We start from the raw sequence: 20,655 nt of genomic DNA on the forward strand, positions 1-20,655 counted from the left end.
CTGTGCCTAGAATGGAGCCAAGAACATAATAGCACTCAAAAAATTCAACGCCATAAATATCTAGCAGAGTTTTTCAAAAAGCAAAAAAAAAAGTAAAAGCAAGTTCAAAGAGAGTACTGCATATAATGATTTAGCATCTCCTAACAATCATACAAAGGTGGGTGCTAATCATGAAAAGTTTTAACAGTGGTTCACAGCAAGCAAAAGTAACAGCATGTTTGAAAAGAGTACTTCTTATAATGATTTAGCATCTCCTAATAAACATACAAAGATGAGTACTGATTGTGATAACCATATTGAATAGAAGAAGAAGCCTATCACATTTCAGAGTACCAAAGGGTAAAGAAACTACAATGCAAAAATATCCTATGAACCCAAATCACTCAAAAGAGTCAAATGAAAGTTTCCTACACTCTAGAATTTTTGGAACGCAGTCACATGCTCACATGAAAAGTTTCAAGTGGCAAAATGTCCCAAAGCATCAACAGTTTCTGATGCCTAAAGTAGGCCATGTGTTTCTAAAGTAAAGCTAATTATTTTGAGTGTGAATCAGGACTTCCATCTCCATAAGAGACAAGACTTCCATTCCCTGGTGGTGTTCGGCTTCTTGACCTTGACTTGCTAACAGATGCTGGAGATTGTTGCCGCCTGGGGGACCGTCCTGACTTGTTTTTGTCACTCAAAGCTGTTCCTCGATTGTTTGTAGCCAAGCTCTCCGATGATTTTGAGACAGATGAGCTTCTGCTCCTTGAAGGAGATCGACCCCTTCTCCCTCTGCTTTCATACGAATCCCGTGGGCCAAGCCGCGAACGTAGATGATCACTCACACGAGGACGTTCATCTGCAGGACTATGACTGCGGCTTGGACTTCTGTTCCTTCTCCGATTACGATAATTAACTGGGCTGTAACTTGTACTTCGACTTCGGCTCCTCCTGTACCTACATATTAATCATGAAATAATGTCCAGTTTTTCTAATAAAAAATTTAAAAAACAGTTTTCCGTTTTGCTATCCACTGCACCTAACACCATAAAAACTACCCTGACAAATTATTTTCACCAAACTTATGTCAGAAGGATGCTGAAAATTTATTATTTATACTTTATCGGTGGGTACTGTTCACTGACTTTTGAATCCTAAACCAGAGCATACTAACAAACAAATATGTTGCCAAACCTTGGAGGAGTTCTGCCTCGAGGCAGATGTCTGTAGTGCCTTGGAGGAGAGCGTTCAGGGTAACTTCGGTAACTTGCATATCTATCATACAAATTGATAAACAATTGTCAGAGATTGCTTACAAGAATGCACACTCAATTAGGCAAATGCAAATCATTACAAACCTGTCCCTATCTGGAATTCTGGCGGTAAATCGGGACCTTGGAGGAGAACGCTCTGGAGATGGAGTGCGATACCGTCGAGCATAAGAATAGCGCTGGCTAAAACCACGACCCCTCCTCACACGTTTAGGTGTTTCCTCTGCACTAGGACTCCTTGCTGTACTCTGACTTTGATTGGGAGGAGGTGCTGTACTCTTTTCTCCCAAAGGGCTGTGGCTTAGGCCTTTTGACAGTCTTCTACTAGGGGTCCTGCTTTGACTTCCCGGAGGACTCAGAGGTGGGTTTTGCCTCGAATGTCTGCTCAAACTTCTGGGTGGGCTCTTGCTCTGGCTCCTCCGAGGGCTCGCACTAGGGCTTCTGCTCATACTCCTTGGAGGACTTCTACTAGGGCTCCTACTTGAGCTCCGATGATGTCTGATACTTGGACTCCTGCTCAAGCTCCTATGAGGGCTTACACTTGGGCTCCCACTCAGACTCCGAGGACTTAAGCTCCTACTTAACCTTTTTGGTGGTACAATGTTGGGGCTCCTGGTAAAATCAAAATATCCAGCAATAATACATGAAAATACATAGGAATATTATATTTATAAAAAAGCATCTGGATTTTTGGAAAGTATTCACAAACCAGAAAAAATAAGCACTTAAATATTGAAAAATTCTGCTTTAGATAATGTCATAATCAAGGAATACAGCTCAAGTCAGAATTGCCTTATGCATCTTTAGACAGGAAATAATGAAGACACTAACCTAGATCTGCTTGGAGCATCACTCTGAGGAGATCTTGAGCCTGGACTACTGTTTGCTTTAACTTCAACAGCATCCATCCCCTTGATTTTTTCCTGGTTCTCTTTAAACAACTCGCCCTCTTCTTCTAAAACATCTTTGACCACAACTGCCTTTTCCTCAACAACCTGTTTGTCGAGAGTTTCATCAGCTGGCAGAGATGGGAGAAACTTTCCTGACAAATAGGCATAAAAAAAAGGTCATATGATATGCCAGACAATGATAACTGAACCCTTCAAAGCACCTGTAAATTAACTTCATAATGCATTTGGTAAATGAACCCCTTGCAAATGCCAACCTATGTACTACATATGGAGAAAGAGGAACTTTGGAATCTCAAAATTTACCAAGAACATTCAATGTGAGCAGTGAGCAGTTTTGGTATTATGCATTACCAAAAAGCAAGAAGACACAAAAACATAGACGAATTCTAAATATAGAGAGAGGAATATTGGAATCTTGAAATGTAAGCAATTTTAGTATTCTACATTAACAAAAAGCAAGACAGCGACACAAAAACATTGACACACTACACACTGTACTGCCAGCAGCTGAAGCTACAATATAGAAAGCTAAAAAGAATACAACAATCTTGAGCAGAAGAACACAATTTTTCTCTTCTAGCAATTGAACTCAACTACCAAATGTAATATCAAGCTACATGAACCAATATCATCGTTTCTGCATGGCAAAGCAAGATCTCAATTGTAGATTTTGAACATATATGCCCTACAAATTTGCACAGAGATAGGGCTACTTAGGGTGCAGCTTTTTTTGAAAAAGGGGCCGGTACTTGGGTACATCAATTTTTTTCTTTACTATAAATTAATATTTATAGAAATCTGAAAATATGAGTCATGACAATGGTTTTACAAAACAAGAACAGTGATAAAGCTTAAATATGTAATGTATGGTTTTCAGTTTCAAATTTGCAAAATGTTTGTAATAATAATTTATGCTAAATTTGTAATTATAATATATGCTAAATATTTAGATGCATAAAAGAGAAGGCAGACTTCAAACATGATCAAGAAGATCATATATCATATAAAAATGACATTGCAAATGACTAACTTGACTTGAATAGTGATAAAGTTTACTGTTAAATCAGTATTGTATCAAAGTTTCAAACTGATTATGCATTAAATTAAGTTTGGTAAACAAGATGATACACAAAACAAAAAGACAAAAATGTAAATCAGATATCTTAATGAAGGTCCTTAACTATGATGCTCTCCACTGAGTGCTCGGTACTTGGGTACATGTACCCAGCATCCTAGGGGTGTGGGTACATGTACAAATGCAACATAGATGCCCTAGAACTTCAAAAAATCTTGCCTGTACATACTTATGCAACAAGTTAACATTCAAGTAGAACTACAACACTGCAGATACACACTTACCAGAGGAATGTGGCCTATCTCCTGCACGCAGAAGTGTCTTGGATTTTTTTGTTCTCTCACTGTCAGTCTCACTGCAAGTAAGACTCTCACTGTCACTGTCACTGTCACTTTCACTATCACTGCTATAGTCACTGTCTGAACTCCTGCAACTCAAATTATCATATAATCAGTACCTAGGGAATAAATATACTTTGCTAAATTCTTTTATTTCAAATGTCAAATGTAGCTATGTAGCTAGGCAGCTTCTCTAGATTTTACTTGTTTTCTTTCCTACTCTTTTTCATACAGGAATAAATGTACTTTGCTACATTCTTTTATTTCAAATGTAGCTAGGCAGCTTCTCTAAATCTTACTTGTTTCATACCCACACAAAGGCCCATATATATATATATATATAAAAGTAATTTTTATTTCAAATGCATATATTTTTATTTCAAATGCATATAAGCAGCTGTTTTTTTCCTTTTTCTATTCTTTTCTCACACCCACACCCACATAAACAAAATCTAAATATAAGAATACATCTAATATGCATGCTAGAATGAGACTTCACAACACACCATTTCGACTTCCGTCTAGATCTCTTCGTTTTGCGACTGTATCGTTTCCCTCTCTTCTTGTCTTTTTTCTTCTTAGCATGTTTACGCCTATTTCTTTTTGATGATTTCCTCCTCCTCCTGGCTTTCTCATCTTCACTTGATGAGCTAATGTCTGATGATGAGGTATATGAATCAGTCTCACTGTCGGAGGAATCTGATTCTGAATCACTTTCAGATGATGTATCTGAATCGGAAGAATAATGACGCCGCCTCTTCTTTCTTCTGTCTTTGCGTACTTTCCTATGCTTTCTTCGTTTACGTGTTTTCCGGGTATCATCATCACTTAAGACAGTTTCTTTTCCCTTTAGCTTCTTTGCTTTCTTTTTATCTGGAGATTTAATTTAAACATAAATTTCATCACCAAATCTTGTGGGATAAAGGCAACAAGAACCTTATTATTGCAACCAACCAAAATGTATACCTTCATCATTCGCAACATCCCCATTCTCCTTGCCCACTGACACTTCACCACAATTAATAATTTTCACTGGAACTGTAGGCCTTCCTCGATCTGCAGTACGCAACTGCTCAATTTTTTTCAAGACGTCCATTCCCTCTATGACTTTTCCAAAAACAACATGCTTGCTGCAGACAATCAGAAAATGGTTACTTAGTAGACAGTAAGGAGATGATAAAGATGGGGAGAGGCAAGAGAACCACATTTGTCAACCAAATATTAGCCTCACCCCATCAGTAGCATATATACCAATTGAACTGCACTGTAGAGAATAGCCTACAAAAGATTATAAAGATTTGAAGGTCAATTGTTAAAAATCAAAAAAGTGTCTGATGTTTACAGGCAACTACCTGTTCTTTTAGAGGATAACAAAATTTTATCAGTTTACACTTTACACACAAACCCAGGGTGCTATAAAACTAGAATTTATAAAAATAGGCAAAGCATGCCTTTTCAAAAACAAAACATATCCCGACTGACTACAAGCTTAGCATCAAGTAAATACCCATCAAGATGAGGTGCTGCAGCAAAAGTAATGAAAAACTGAGATCCATTGGTATCTGCACCAGCATTTGCCATCGACAGAATTCCAGGTCCTTCGTGTTTTAACCGAAAATTCTCATCTGCAAAGATTAAAAAAATCAATTAAAATGCTAACAATATGATTTCACATTCAAAGTGAAGTAATAAATTATAATAGTGGACAATGACAAAATAAATTATAATAGAGTGGACAATGACAAACCTGCGAACCTTCCCCCATAAATACTTTCTCCACCAGTACCTGTATAAAAGGCACGACCCAGTCAACTAAAAATCATAGAATCCAGATATCCAAGCACCTTTTGTATGTATTTCAAACAAAAACATACAGAATATATTTCTACTCGTCATCATCATCACTATAAGAGTGGCCTGAAATTAGGCACTTTCCAGACACTTTTACAAAGAGAAAAATTGAAAAGCTGGTCGAATAAAGTTGTACAAACTAAACAATCAATTGTTCAACTACAATTATGTTAATTATGTTAAAAATGAGGCTCGGTTAATTTCTTTAACAAAATGCTCCAAATTCCTAGTAACATCTATAATATTGAAATTTATATTGCCTGCTAAGCAGAGCAGTATAGAAATAGCTTTAATTTCATGCACAATTAGCACAAACAAAATATTTCTCGTAGATGTTCAGTAAAAAATTTCATCATTTACACAAAAAGGAAGAGAACTAAACATACGTGTCTAGCAAACAAGCATAAAGATTATATTTAACATTTCATAATCTTTTCACATACTGTTCTCAAAAATATGCATTCAACAAAAAAGCAACCAGCCCTGTCAAACAAATTGCCTTAGAAAAGAAGGGGAAACAAGATAATTTCATAATAGATTATTTAGTATTAATATATACATCTTGAAAACATATTATATTCATATTAAATACCATATCTACAACCTGAAGAAAACCAGAAATAACATCTATTCACGGCACTCCAAATCTGGAGGAAAAACAGTCAGCCCAAAAACTAAAATTGATGGCCCTGGGTTCTACTCAAGTGTCTGCAACATAAGTGTGATCCCCCTTAATAAGGAATTTGTATTAATTGTAATGGTTTCCAAACTATCTCTAATAAGAGAAAAGATTAGTTGTTTGTAAAATCTTTCCACAAGATAACAAATTTGAAGTGGAACCTTTGTTCCAACTCAGAATTAAGAAGCTCGAGAGTTACACAGATCACTTACCAGTGTCCTTGCAAAGGAAGGACAATATTTGCAGTCATGTCAACTGTTCTGAATTCTGGAAACAGACACCCAATGAAATCATTCAGAATGACAATCTATTGGCATTGAATACACTCAAAAGATCCAGAAGACCTTAACCTTCACAAGAAACCGCAAGCCAAGTTCATACAGATACAAAAAAGGTCAATTAAATTCAGTTGATGCACACATAGAACCAAACAATGTGTGGCTTAACCAGTACAATAGTCAAATGTTGATACTAACTCCTATCCAAAACGAGAAGAGTAAGGATGGTTGCAAAAGAAATTTAATTCACATGACATTTGAAGTACTTCAAACATATTTTATATTGACTTGAACAAATGTGACAAAAATATTATATGCACCAAAAAAGAAACATAATGACATTAGAAATACATATCGATCAAGCATGTAATCATAATGGACTTAAACATTACTTTTAGCACATTATACTCTGAAAAATAAAATATTGTATTAACATTAAAGACAATAAAAATCACAAGACTAGCAACACGAGTGCTCTGGATGCAATAGCTCTATCATCACCAAACAAACTTTGAGTTATAAATTGTGTACACGAAAGCACTTCTTTAACACAGGTCATGATGGGCTGTACTGCTGAACTGCATCAAGTAAGACATTTTAGAATCGTAGGTAGGAATCAATTTTAAGAGCATATTCTTCAAGCCCATTTGCCAGCCCACCACCCATCATCTTAATACTCCACATGTTCACTTTAGTCCACATGTCATTGCCATGCGAACTTTGTACTGAAAAAGAGAACAAGAAAGAGGTGGACAACAATGCTGCTAGAATACCAGTTTGCCCATACACTAAATAACCAAGTTGCCACAAGGCACAGGGCTACTAGTACAGGTACAGGTTCAGGGATGGGAGCACCAATCAAATTAAGGTGCGCAAGCAAACAAATGAGAAGAAAGCTATACTATATATAAATGTGGTCACCAAAAATTGTAGGAATGGGAACCCATACACTGACCACCTTTCAATAAAGGGGAATTTCAGAAACTAGGGTAAATAATTATAAGCAAAAGCAGAAGAATCAAAATAATTGATATAATATGTAGTCACATGTATAAGTTGACTGTGCTCTATATAATATATATACATAAGATTCATCTATATGAATCACATCATCATCTAAGCTACAAGTCATACTAATAAAGTGTTTAAAGTATTAAGCTTTGCACAAAGAGTCCAACATCTGTATGCTAAAATGTTCGAAGTTGGAAACATACCCCAATCCAGTAGTAACTATAAGCAGCAGATTCCATAGTTTATTCTGTCAGGCTATGGCATTTTCATGTGTCATCTAAAATACCAAATGGCAGAATAATTATGTGCTCCACAGAGTCTCATCTTGTGGAGGATGGTGAAATAGGATAACACACATAGGAGATGCCTGAGGTGTACCTAAAATTTTATATAATACTAATTGAATAGGCTAGTGGCATGAGAAAAAAAGTGGGTAGAGGGGAACAGGAGGTGAGAACTCAACAACATGAAACATAGTTTCTTTGGAAACTATGAGATGACAAAAAGCAATACAGTTGGAAAAAAAAGATGAGCCTAAAGTAACTAATAGAGATTACTGTGCATCACCACAATGCTTACAGACCACTAGTCACCAGGTGATATAGAGACCTGCTTCATCTTGTACTTGGATATTGTGTTTATGATTGCTCAACAACCAATTACAAGAATAATAAACATTCTTGTGCATAAAAACTAACACAATATAGTGGAATAAGCCACAAGGCCAGCAATACTGCTGGACCAGACATGAAGCTCTGATAACATCAGTTGAATTTCAAATTCCAGTTTCCAAACATGAAAGCAGTATAAACAGAGTAGTGGTTAGTTTATCCCCAAATTCCAACATAAGCAACTCAAATCAATTGTAGCATTAAACATCTTTGGCAACAAAAACAATAGAGTTATAAATGTCATCTTTGGGCATAACAAACTCTTGTAAAACACATTCCAGACTGACAACATTAATTTTAATTTAATTTAATTAATATCGAGACTGCATAATTAAATTAGGGCATGGTTATAAAGTGAAATCCTCTTCATATTTGAGTCTGACATCATTCCAACCTAAGCTTCAAACCAAAAAAGTGATGGGAATATTCATCGCATAATAGCTCACCAGCGAGGCAAACAATAACAATAACAAGAACAACCCTCTACAAATCACAATATCACCTTACTACATAGGCTGGCAGTGGCATAAACAATAGCATGCAAAGAAAGGAGAACATAGATACTAAGTGAACTCCATGGTCAACTGTCTATATTGACAACACCCACAAAATGCATCTGCAAATCACATTTTTAAAGGAAAAAATAACAGATAAGATACCCCAGTCCACTTCCAGAGCCATTATAAAAATTTAATTATTGTCGTAATTATGCTTCTAGAATATTAGCATGTATCATAACTAAGAGAGGTTTTTGCTACAATCCACTAAGCACCATTTTGTGCACTGTGGGAAAGAACAGGATATAGAAAGAAGTAGCCTAGAACTTGTTTCCAAATCATCAAATGCTAATTGAATAGGATATTGACATGAGAACAGCTAGACAAAACAGGGACACGTCCCCACCATCATATAACATAGAATGTTACCCACAAGATGACAAAAAGTCCCGGCACAATTTTGGCTGAACCTTAAAGATATTTAGATCCAATTTTACTAGAATACTGTTATGTTTACAATTACAAAAAAAGAATCAGTATGAAAACAACAATCTAGGTGATATGAGAACCTACTTGAACATTTAAGTAGCGTAGAAAATGGCAAGTGAACAGAATGCTTTGAGTTAGCAATCTTAAATTAAACTGGTTGCCAAACAAGCAGCTTGCAAGAGCTTTCAACATTCTTGAACAGAGAGAAAAAAAGTACAACAATAACTTACTGTAAGTCCATGGTAGTTATGGATTAAATCCATTGATGACAGACTTCAAGCATATTTTGACATTCGGTCATGCAGTCACTGATAAGTGATAACTACAAACAAATAATAATGCAGAGTGATACCTTACTAATTATCATACTTTAGAGGAAGAGAAGCCATAAATAACAAACCACCTTCCAGTTTTGGTCACATGCAATGGAAAATTAAATTCAATAAAATTTTACTTGGAGAGTTGGCACATTTTTTATTTTTATGTCATGTTCTCAATTTGAGTCCGTACACCGGAATAATAATATCATATTACCAAAACCACCACATCTTAACTGCCTAGCACACAACTCTGGCTGGTAATCTAACAAGCACGTAGAGAACTAAAAATTCTGAGAAATATTACTCTTTTTGTGTTGAAAATAATTATATTATGTATAAGAGGATCAATATTCTAACATGTATAAGAGTCAATATTATATTATGTATAAGAGGATTGATATGAACAGAATAGTTGAAGCTGCACAAATGAGGAGTTGGAATCAAATCCCTTATCAAATGTTATTTGCACTAAATGATGAATGGAAGAATGTCTACATATTGAATATCATGAAATAAAATACGATAAGGTAACGACACAAACTAGTTTTGCAAATGAAAATAATTGTGCAAGGCTCTGTTATCTTGCTAAGAAGAGATTTTAATCATGTTACGGGAGAAGTTTTAACAGCCATTATTTACTACATATTTTAAATGAAACATAAACAGCCAAAAAGAAAGAAATTGTCATCTACATTATATTTGTTATTATTCGTGATATTAAGTTCCAATTGAGTGGTTGGAATCTCCTGTCTGTCTTCTACAAGACATCAATAACAAAGGATATATGGTGGACAGGAGATGTAACAGACCTCTTATATATTGGACAGGAGACGTAACAGAACTCTTATGGAGATGTAACAGCCCTCAATCTTGGGAGTTTTGGAAAGTAAGGATCAGAAGGATTTAAAGGATAAAGAAATGAGTTGTACTCAAATCATCACCAAAATCAAAGCAGCCATAGTAGAAGTTGTGAATAGTAGGAACATGGTTGTGAAGGACAAAACTTTCTCCTCTCGGGATGACAAGAAGAGGCTTAAATGGCAAGGCTTGACAATTCCCCACCTATCTGGATAACAGTCCTAACTTTTCAATCAAATTTAGACAAGAGTGTAGGTCAAAGCCACCAGAGGAAGGATGGTTTATGCTAAAACTTTGATTGGGCTTCCAGAGGCAACCTTGGGATAGCCTCAAGTATTGGGTTTTGTTTACATAATTATAAAAGGAAATTAATAGAACTAGCTAAACCTTTGGTGTAACGTCCAACAATGTAGCAGAATTTACGATCCTATTGTAGGGTTTGAATGTTTGCAAGAAATTGAACATTTCGAGGTTGGAAATTGAAGGGGATTCAGCTATAGTAATTAATGTTGTAAGAAAAGGTGAAACCTCCAACTGGAAACTCAACGGTCTTATTAAAGCTAAGTTTAGAAATTATTTATTTATTTTAAAATGTCACTATCAATCATATTTATCGAGGGGGGAATTCTCTAGCTGGCAATTTAGCTAACCTAGGAGCTGATGGGGAAGCAAAAGAATTCAAAGTTCCTAAAATGTCACAAGATAATGCATAAATTAGGGGTATTGTACAGGATAGTCTATGTTCAGTTTTTCCATGTTATTATAAACGGTTTAGGGTCATGAGGATGTTTAAGCCTCTTGACATCATGCGATCCAAAAATAACCTGTCATAATATTATTTAAGGCATCATAATGAACACAAAGGTTTCAGGCAAAGTAAAGAATGAGTTAGGCATGATTTTAATTTTCCCCATCTTGGGGATCCATGGTTATTGTACCATCTCATTATCACCCAGCATAGATTATAGGAACTTACAGAGAAATAATTAGGATGGATGGTAGAGATTATAGTGAGCCTTGGTGTGATTTTTCATCATAGCACGATGTTTGAGTAATTATTAGATAGGATATGCGGATTAGAGCACTTATTAAAAAATAGAAACTTGTTGGCTTGTCCTTCATTATCCTTGACAACTTCCACAGCATCTAGCTGTGAGGGATACCCCAATACACATGAAACATGCAGAAAGAGAAATGCCCATCTCAGGCGAGATAATAATTTAGCATAGATTATAGGAATTTACAGAGCAATAATTAGGATGGATGGTAGAGATTATAGTGAACCTTGGTGGGATTTTACATCATAGCACGATGTTTGCGTAATTACTAGATAGGATATGCGGATTAGAGCACTTATAAATAGAAACTTGTTGGCTTGTCCTTCATTATCCTTGACAACTTCCACAGCATCTAGCTGTGAGGGATATCCCAATACGCATGAGACATGCAGAAAGAGAAATATCCATCGCGGGCAAGAATGATTTCAATCCGGCAATGATTAATGTACTATCTTTTCTTACTCACCAGCCAATGGATTTACCCTTATTGCGCTTACTTGATTTTTTGGGGTATTACAAGTTGACTTAATGATTAGGTGTAATTTTATGACTAGATAATGTCTAAGATAGATTAGAGACATTAGTCTATGTTGTGAGTGTGTTGCATTCATGTGACAGGTTATGTTTATCACAATCTTAATATGTTTTAGGTCTAATGCAATTATTGCTTTGATAACTGATTAAAACAATGATCAAATTTGTTTATTATGTATCAACTAACCTGTGGCATGGAAGAAGTGATAGATTTGATGTTTTCATGTTTAACTTTGTGTCATTATAGCAGCCACAATATGAAGGTTAGCTCTTTGGTTTCGTAGAGTTATTTTCTTTATAGATTCATGTTAGTTAGACCCTTTAGATGTAGATTATTCTTTAATCCTAGACATGTAAAGGAGCCTTTTGATGTTTCCTAATGCACCTATGGGTCCAAAGCGGGTTATAAAGCTATGTATTAAGGTCTATGGACTCCTTGTCCCTCTACTCAAAAGTGTTCCATTTATATTTTATTGCATCAGCACTGAATAAGTCCCCGGCAGGCCAAAGGTTTTCTTCACTTTATTCTTTCCTACTACTGCCTGCACAAAATGGAGATTGTAAAAATCATTTTATAATTATTAAAACAAAATATATGGCTAAGGTTTTTTACCGAGCAGAAAATATACACATATCTATAAACACACACAATAAAGATAAATTATAATTAAAATTTTCATATCATAAATTTATGTATTGTAAGAAAACATATAGATTAATAACATAATATAACAATACTATTTAAATAATATAATATAATAGATATTAGTATGGAATAAGAGTTGATAACAATAAAATCAAATTAGATGAACAAGAGGAAAGCTAGCACCGGCAATACTTCGAGGGCATGGTCTTTGCTCAGACTAGTTGATGGCAACATATACCATCGCCAAAGAAATCCGCCTATACTTATTTTAATTTGCGAACATCATACTACCATCGGGAAGAACGATTTGATAGAAGAAAGCATACACCCACATGTACAATGTCGTACCTCATACTTGCTAACAAGCATATATTGGAAGGAGATACAAGGGATATATTTTTTATCAAAGACAAACTTCTGAGATGAAAAATTTAATAGGAGCCACTTTAATCATACTGACAGCAATTAAAGACACTTTAGAAAATCAATTTTGATCTTGACAGTACAATTATTTACTCAAACATCTTTGATCAATATTATGGTGGCTAAACAAATATTGACTAATCATTGGAAAATCAGTGAAGTGCAGAGATCGCAATTACATTATTGCATTATGTTGATCATAGGAAACAATCAAACAAAAATTAGAATTAGTTTTGTAAACGATAATAAGTAGGGGTACAATCTCTTAAGAATAAAGAGAAACGTCTGCTGGATATATAGGAGTTCCAATACTTCAATAGAAAGGATATATCATATATATGGAGTTAAATGCTAGAAAGGATATATTATATATATGGAGTTAAATGCCAACACTAGGAAAAGGGGACAGAATCAACGGAAGTAGACTTCAGCAATAAAAATATATGCAGCCGAACATATAAATGAAGAAGAAATTGTGGAATCAGCCCACAATCGGAAAAGGGGACAGAATCAACGGAAGTAGACTTCAGCGATAAAAATATATACAGCCGAACATATAAATGAAAAAGAAATTGTGGAATCAGCATTAGGAACAACTACATAGCCCTGTCAGCAATAGTAATTATATCAAGTCAGCTTTTAGCAGGATTAAAACAAAACCATCACATAAGAAGAAAGAAATAAGATGCACACCTGCAATCTAAGTTTTCTTCCACACTTTATACCATTGAATAATACTGGCTCTGAGCACCTAGTCAACACTTCCATCCCATCAATCATTCCAAGCGGTAGAAGGAAATGTTATCAAGCAAGAGTCCACTGAAACATATTGAGGAGGAAAAACAGAGAAATCATATACACACACACACACACATATATATACATATGCGGGCAGATTGGAGGAGAATTATCAATTACATATTTTTAGAATTCAAATAGGAAAGGCTTCATAACCTAGCACACATTCAGTGAAGACTGTAGATGACCCATCTATGACCAGAACAAGCATTCACTAGTACTGTGATACTATATCAGACAAATCATCAGTAGGCCACCGCAGAATATAGAGATTTAACTAGAACACAGCAATTGGATATCTTATACACATCAAAATATATCCAGAACAGCAACTTCATACTCTTGTCAACTCTCAATATCAAACTGGTGCTCAAAACAGATTACCTTAAATCAAATCAGACTTGGGTGTGGATAATATTATCTATTACCTTCCTCAATCAACACATAAGGTGTTCATTAATAAATTCTAGTGTAATGGAGTTCAAATTCGAATAAAACCAAGGGTGAACTAGCAAATTTCTATAACCAGTTATATAATTTTATATAACCTTTAGAATTTATTGGTTGCTCGCAAACTTGGATCCTTTTAGATCTTTTCGCTTGAGGGCAGAATTTAAGTTATTCTACAGGGAACATTACAGCAGATGCATGTTACCAATTTCTTTCTGCATGTGAGGATGATCAGACTTAAATCGTAGGAACAAAACTACAACAAGTAACCTGCCATACCCAGGTTATTCAACAATGTGCTCTTCACTATGATGCGGACTAAAGCCTAATACTCTATGATGCCTCTTCAATTGTTGCTGTCAGTAGTTTTTCTATAGCTATCATTTTCAGACATGACTCCTAAATAACATGAATGGTGTATACATTGACTTGTCTAGCTTTTATACAAAGTTGTTGATCTAAAAGGAATTAATTTCATACTGTTGCGGGAAACTAAAGAAAAAAAAAGAATGTCCCAGTATAGATCCACATTTATAATTTATATTAATAATATAGTAACAAGGGATACAATGCACCTACAGAGAGCCATGCATATAGTTTTAACTTTTAAATAGACACTAAATTCCCAATAGACTGAATGCCTGCAGTATTCTTGAGAAGAATAAGATAGCTACAGTTTATATTAGGTAGTTATCTCAAGAGTTCAAGTATATTTGTACTGCATCAAGAATCATTAATAAAAAGGTCTTCTTACAAGCATAGGGCTCCATGGGGATCTTCATATTCCCAACAGAGATATTAGAAAAGTTTAACAGAACTCTAGGTAAAGTGTCTACAGTTATCGCATGTACATGCACTTTGTAGAATAGGGCACTCAAACCTGAAGTCATAGGAGTATTATCTTTGCATTCAACATCCCTGCAAGCATCCCAATCTAGAATAAGGAAAGGGGAAGGTTTTTGGATTTAGATCATATTGTACTTTACAGGGAGTATGTTTTAACATGAGACTTAAGAGATACACCAGCTATTAAGTAATCAAATAAGGGTAAAGTGCAAGTGTTTACCATCTCTCTTTGAGAAGTCGCCTCCCTGTTATCGAATAGAAAAAGGAAGATGGTTAGTTAGTTATAAAAAAATCTATAAAAGCTATATGACATTACTTCACAATTAACAAAATACTCAAAGAAAACAACTTATCATCTCAATTTTACATTTTAAGCTGTTGACATTTTATATATTGAAATTGGCAAAATATTTTAGCATGGATTCAAATAAAACAGAGAAGCTATTTATATTTGAAAATGAAAAATCATGTCAAGCATATCAAGAAATGCCTACAAGAGACCTACACGAGTAACACAGAAAATAATATTGCATGTTTACTGTTGAGAAAGGAACTGCACAAATGTTCAGAAGGGGGAAACTGATAATCAATTGTAATTGCCACACATAACATACTTATCAAGTACCTAGAACCTCTCCAACTTAAATTTGAAAGAGAAAGAGATTGATTAGGTACATAAATGCACTTAGATAATACTACACCAAATATCAAAGAAACATAAAAGTACCATGTATGAACTAGAAATACAATTAGATAAAGCTATTATAAACTCACAAAAAATTTAAAACATAGATTAAGAAATTCAGACTCGACACTACTCAGAGTTCTGATAAAAATGTCAAAAATAAAAGAAACAACTCAGACTCTGACGAGCAGAAATTAGAGGAAAAAATTACGACAAACAACAAAAATCAAAAAAAGAAATTGTCGCATTAATCAAAGAGCACGGAATTATAGGAAAGATAATATGCAACATTTAAAACAAAATTGTATTACAGAACTACTTCTGTAAGGAAGGGAAACAAATTGCTAGTGCACTATGTGAAGGATCAAACTAGTAAATAACCAGAATTATACCTGAGCTATAAAGCCTTTAATTATCCGATGAAAAATTGATCCTTTGTAATGTAAAGGCTTTTTAGTTGTTCGTCCAATACCTTTTTCTCCTGTATAGATAGAAAGAATAATATTAAAGTGTCATCAGGTGTGAAATTGCAGCATCACAGATCAGATTATAGCTCAACTATTTGTCATTAAGTAAGCAACAAAATCGGTAAGGCTACAATAGCACAAAGGGTCATTCAACCCTGCACAATATAGTCAAACTGTCAGATGAAAATATGCAACAAACAAAATGTAAATATTTAGCAAGGGTCAATTACCTGTGCAGAGTGCTCTGAAATTTTCTGCCGTCTTAGGAACAATATCTGCAAAAAGCTGCTTCTCCAACAACATAATTAGAAAATTCTTCTACAGGTAAAGCATATATCATTCAAAGAATCATTCTTAAATATCTTCATCAATCAAAAATCATTTGAAGTTTCCAAGAATTATTCTTAAACAAAAGAGCACAACTCAGACTTGACAGAGAAAGAATCCAACCAACCAACAGGTATTTGATACGGAAACATGGATAAAAATGCAAGCTTTCAGTTCATTCATTAAATGACAATCAAACTACTATAATATGATGTCTGATGATTTATGTAAACACAAGGCCAGTAGCATGACCTCTCCAAGCCAGCTTGAATGTCCATGTTTTGAGCTGCAAGCTGAAATATAGAGCTCCGAACTGCTCTCAAAAAAGAGAAAATCTGTGGAATTCTAGCAAATCAAGATTGATCTCACAAAGAAAAACAAAAGGCATCTTCAACCCCATTCACAAACTCGGGCTTATTGAAAATGTTTTCGTTCCTTTATAGTTTACCAGGTTTCTAGAATACTAAATTAGTAAATTGTAACCATTATTAGAAAACCCAATTGTAAATATAATATTGTGACATAGTAACCTGAAGAAGAATATAAAGTTTTCATAATCTCACAATATGGTATGGTGTGGATACATCAATGTGTGTGTGTAGATAATGTTTAAGTTGGAGTATTTTATTTCCAATCTACAAAGCCATACGTATTATTCTAACATCTTCTTACTTATGTTGCTGAATTGTATCTGTGGAGAATTTTTAATTTAGAAATAGGATTTTTCATTTTTGAACAATAATATTATGTTCCTGTCCAGTTTCTAGACATTCATCTTTTATTATCTCATTGATATCCTTCTTCCCACAATTCTCTACCTCAATTTGCCACGATGCTATTAATTTTTTATAATATTTAATAGTGCTGGGTTCAGAGAATACCCATACTCCACCCTATGAGACACACGTAGGTGCAATGATTATTGAGTTATAAAAATTGACCCAGCATTAATACATCTCACTCCCAAAGAAAACCTACTACAAAAAGTCCTTTGTTGTCTCGCATTGATACTTTACTGTGTATCAGAGCCCACTTTAGCAGTGACAAATTCCCATTACTGCAGTACCAGCATTAATACATCTCACTCCCAAAGAAAACCTAATACAAAAAGTCCTTTGTTGTCTCGCATTGATCCTTTACTGTGTATCAGAGCCCACTTTAGCAATGATAAATTCCCATTACTGCAGTAATGGGTTTGGCCAAAGGCAAAACTAGCTGGTATTCCAGCTAAAAGAAACTTTGTAGATTAGCCATTACATATAAGATAACAAATGCTTGTTTTTACCCTTGAGCTGTTAGGTTTTTTACTAGGTACAACCTCAACATGGACCAGATATGGTTGTGCCTATAGTTAATATTGCCTGGATACTGCACTGTTGTATTTAGGCAACATCTAGATGCAGCATAAAAAACTGATAAATCAGATGCCTATGCATAAAGTATATGTATGATGAAACACATTATAGATGCACCTATGGCTAAAACAAAGTGTCCAGCAGAAAAGAGAATCCTGGGCTTGATGACCAGAGTAAGAAGAATTTCGAGCATATATGTGGTTCATCCATTCCGTCAACAGATCTTGCTACTCTCAAGGGAAGACTAATTCAGCTATAGGCATTACAAAAGTATTGGTATGCAGCGTTGACATTGCATTCACAAAACCCCATTTGCTTTGACATTTAATAAAACATTATCATTCCAAATGAACATGAAAAAATTACCTCAAAAGTAATGGTTCCTTCCCGCTCCCCATCAACTGATATGTCCATAAAGACCCTTGGATTTTTCCTCGTCTTCATTTTCTGCAACTTCACAAAAGTCTACCGACAAACAACCTGCACCAAATCTCATAATTCAAGAATAATCCAAATATTATGTCACCTTGGAGATTTAGATGATAGCCTAGGCCCTAGATATTTTTTAACTGTATAATCAAAGGGGTGCTTTATAAACAGACAACATGCATTAAAATATCATGATTCAAAACTAATTATCCAAATCTTATGTCACCTTGGAGATTTATATAATAGCCTAGGCCCTAGATATTATCTACCTGTATAATCAAAGGGGTGCTTAATATATCTCTAACTATGTGAAACTAAAATTTAGATTTAAAATAATCAAAGATTACTATGCACACATAAACAAATACAATGAATAAACTAAAAAGGAACAATAGCACAAAAACAAAAACAAAACAAATAACATTTACGCTTTTGGTGTAAACTAGAAACAGGATCTAATAAATCACCCACTACTTCTAAGTTGCCACTAGAAATGATAGTATAAAAAATTGGGAAGCTCGGTGGTTGATCAAACAAAAATTAGCAGAAGCCCTCTAACACCCAAATAACTGAGGGAATACCTTCAGGTCTTGCCACTTCAAATCCACTACCACGCTCAACAAAACCAAATAAAAATGTGAAATAAAGTTTCTCATGAAAAATAAAGTAGATGGCAGAACATAGAGTTATGAACAAAGGGAATGCTTGGATAAATTCCCCCAGTAGAACAATTCCCCTAAGTTCAAGAGTAAATAAAACCGTTGCAAATCCAAAACACTCCATTATCATAAGACAGATAGATACGCTTTTCTTACCTATGAAATTCAGCGTTTGTTTATCGAAATTGAAAAAGAACATTTTTCTGCTTGAAGCGCCCTTATTTAGCCAAACTTAAATAAAATAAAAAGAGATCTCCAAGCCCACGAAGCCCTCGAACACCCAAATAACAGAGGGAATACCTACAGGTCTTGCCACTTCAAATCCACTACCACGCTCAACAAAACCAAATAAAAATGTAAATAAAGTTTCTCATAAAAAAAAAAAAGTGGACTGCAGAACATAGAGTTATGAGCAAAGGGAATGCTTGGATAAATTAACCCAGTAGAACAATTCCCCTGAGTTAAAATGTAAATAAAACCGTTGCAAACCCAAAACATTTCATTTTCATAAGACAGATAGATTACGCTTTTCCTACCTATGAAATTCACCGTTTGTTTATCGAAATAGAAAAAAAAAACATATTTCTGCTCAAAGCACCCTTATTTAGCCAAACCTGAATAATGAAAAAGATTTCAAAGCCCATATGCTGCACACAAGTACACAAAGTATAAAGCCCTCGTCTATTAGTGCACGGAAAGGGTAAGAAAATAACCTAAATTTATTGTTCAATGTCGAAACCCTACATTATTCTGCGACCATTCCAATTACAGTGCACAAATGGGATTTTTACAAGATGGCAACTTTTCCTAGCGTCGATTAACAGTAGTGCCAGCATCGAATCTGGAAGGGTTCAGGGTTTTGGTAAAATATAAAAACGAATAAAAACAATAATAATTTAAATCGACAGCGTTAACGGAGAAGATTTAAGAAACTAGAAAGTAGAGAAGGCTCACCAGAATGGGAATCTGTGAAAAATGTATATGGTTGTGCAGTGTTGTTGGGATGTTTGACCTGCTCCTTGCTGTTTTGAGTACCCTCGCCGCTGAATATACGACTGGAAAAATCTGGAGTCCTAATTATAATCCGAGAGCCGTAAGGTGTTTTCAAGGGTAAAGAAAGACGTATGTTAATTATAGCCTTTAATTGCTCTCAATGTGCTCGGAGAGTTAAAACTATTACCTCCCATATGGCAAATAAACTATTCTTGAGGTTAATCTATGGTAATTGTGGAATGTGTATAACTATTAGTTGCACAATCACATTAAACTATAATTAATTTTTAATTTAAATAAAATATAATTTAAAACATATTTTAAATATATTCAAAAATATAATTTATTTATATTTTGTGTAGGTATATGAATAAAATTGTATCTCTAGAAAAATAGGCAAGAGCCTACAACACAATGGTAAATTGTGAACCTCTTAATTGGGAGGTCTTGGGTTAGATTTAGTAACACGAATTATAAGTGTGAGGAGTTAACTTAGTCTTTTAACCTATTTGTCTTATTGTTAACCGTTATTTTATTTCCTTTTGTTAGGAAACATCGTTGTAGTTACTCTCATATGGAGAAGTACAATAAATAATCATTTTAGGCTCTGGGTAACTTTCTAGATTTAGCGAGTATTCTAAAATTGTACTAAAGTTTTTTCCTTCATTAGAATTGCTTAGATATAACTCTTATTAGGTTGGTATCATTTTCCATGTTAACATAACTAATTTCAAAATAAGTTTGAAGTGTTTAT

General features: G+C 34.6%; 1 protein-coding gene across 7 annotated transcripts; it reads right to left on the reverse strand.

Moving 5' to 3' along the window:
* Window positions 1–217: 217 nt before the first annotated feature.
* On the reverse strand, window positions 218–20,020 carry LOC149548283 (uncharacterized). 7 transcript variants are annotated; one of them, XM_089792342.1, is made up of 15 exons: window positions 19,863–20,020; window positions 18,187–18,300; window positions 16,369–16,423; window positions 16,064–16,152; window positions 15,207–15,231; window positions 15,021–15,058; window positions 5,325–5,363; window positions 5,085–5,202; window positions 4,544–4,707; window positions 4,084–4,450; window positions 3,524–3,666; window positions 2,085–2,295; window positions 1,341–1,865; window positions 1,177–1,257; window positions 218–939 (listed from the first exon to the last, which is right to left on the reverse strand). In XM_089792342.1, the coding sequence occupies exons 6-15, from the start codon at window positions 15,028–15,030 to the stop codon at window positions 534–536; spliced, it is 2,064 nt and encodes a 687-aa protein (XP_089648468.1). In that variant the 5' UTR covers window positions 15,031–15,058; window positions 15,207–15,231; window positions 16,064–16,152; window positions 16,369–16,423; window positions 18,187–18,300; window positions 19,863–20,020; the 3' UTR covers window positions 218–533. The 7 variants fall into 7 exon arrangements, with proteins under 7 accessions (XP_089648468.1, XP_089648467.1, XP_089648466.1 ...); XM_089792341.1 differs by lacking the exon at window positions 15,021–15,058 and adding an exon at window positions 19,622–19,749 and having other exon boundaries at window positions 218–933; XM_089792340.1 differs by lacking the exon at window positions 15,021–15,058 and adding an exon at window positions 19,622–19,749.
* Between the last annotated feature and the right edge of the window lie 635 nt (window positions 20,021–20,655).

This window comes from Cupressus sempervirens, chromosome 7, assembly GCF_028749045.1.
Source record: "Cupressus sempervirens isolate cs-2001-9-10 chromosome 7, ASM2874904v1, whole genome shotgun sequence".
Lineage (NCBI taxonomy): Eukaryota > Viridiplantae > Streptophyta > Pinopsida > Cupressales > Cupressaceae > Cupressus > Cupressus sempervirens.

Coding starts and splice junctions, on each gene's coding strand:
- LOC149548283 (XM_089792337.1), bottom strand. CDS start 18,264: ATGAAGACGAGGAAAAATCCAAGGGTCTTTATGGACATATCAGTTGAT. Junction 4,708..5,084: donor GCAGCACCTCATCTTGATGG/GTATTTACTTGA, acceptor GATTGTCTGCAG/CAAGCATGTTGTTTTTGGAA. Junction 3,667..4,083: donor TCTAGACGGAAGTCGAAATG/GTGTGTTGTGAA, acceptor TTTGAGTTGCAG/GAGTTCAGACAGTGACTATA.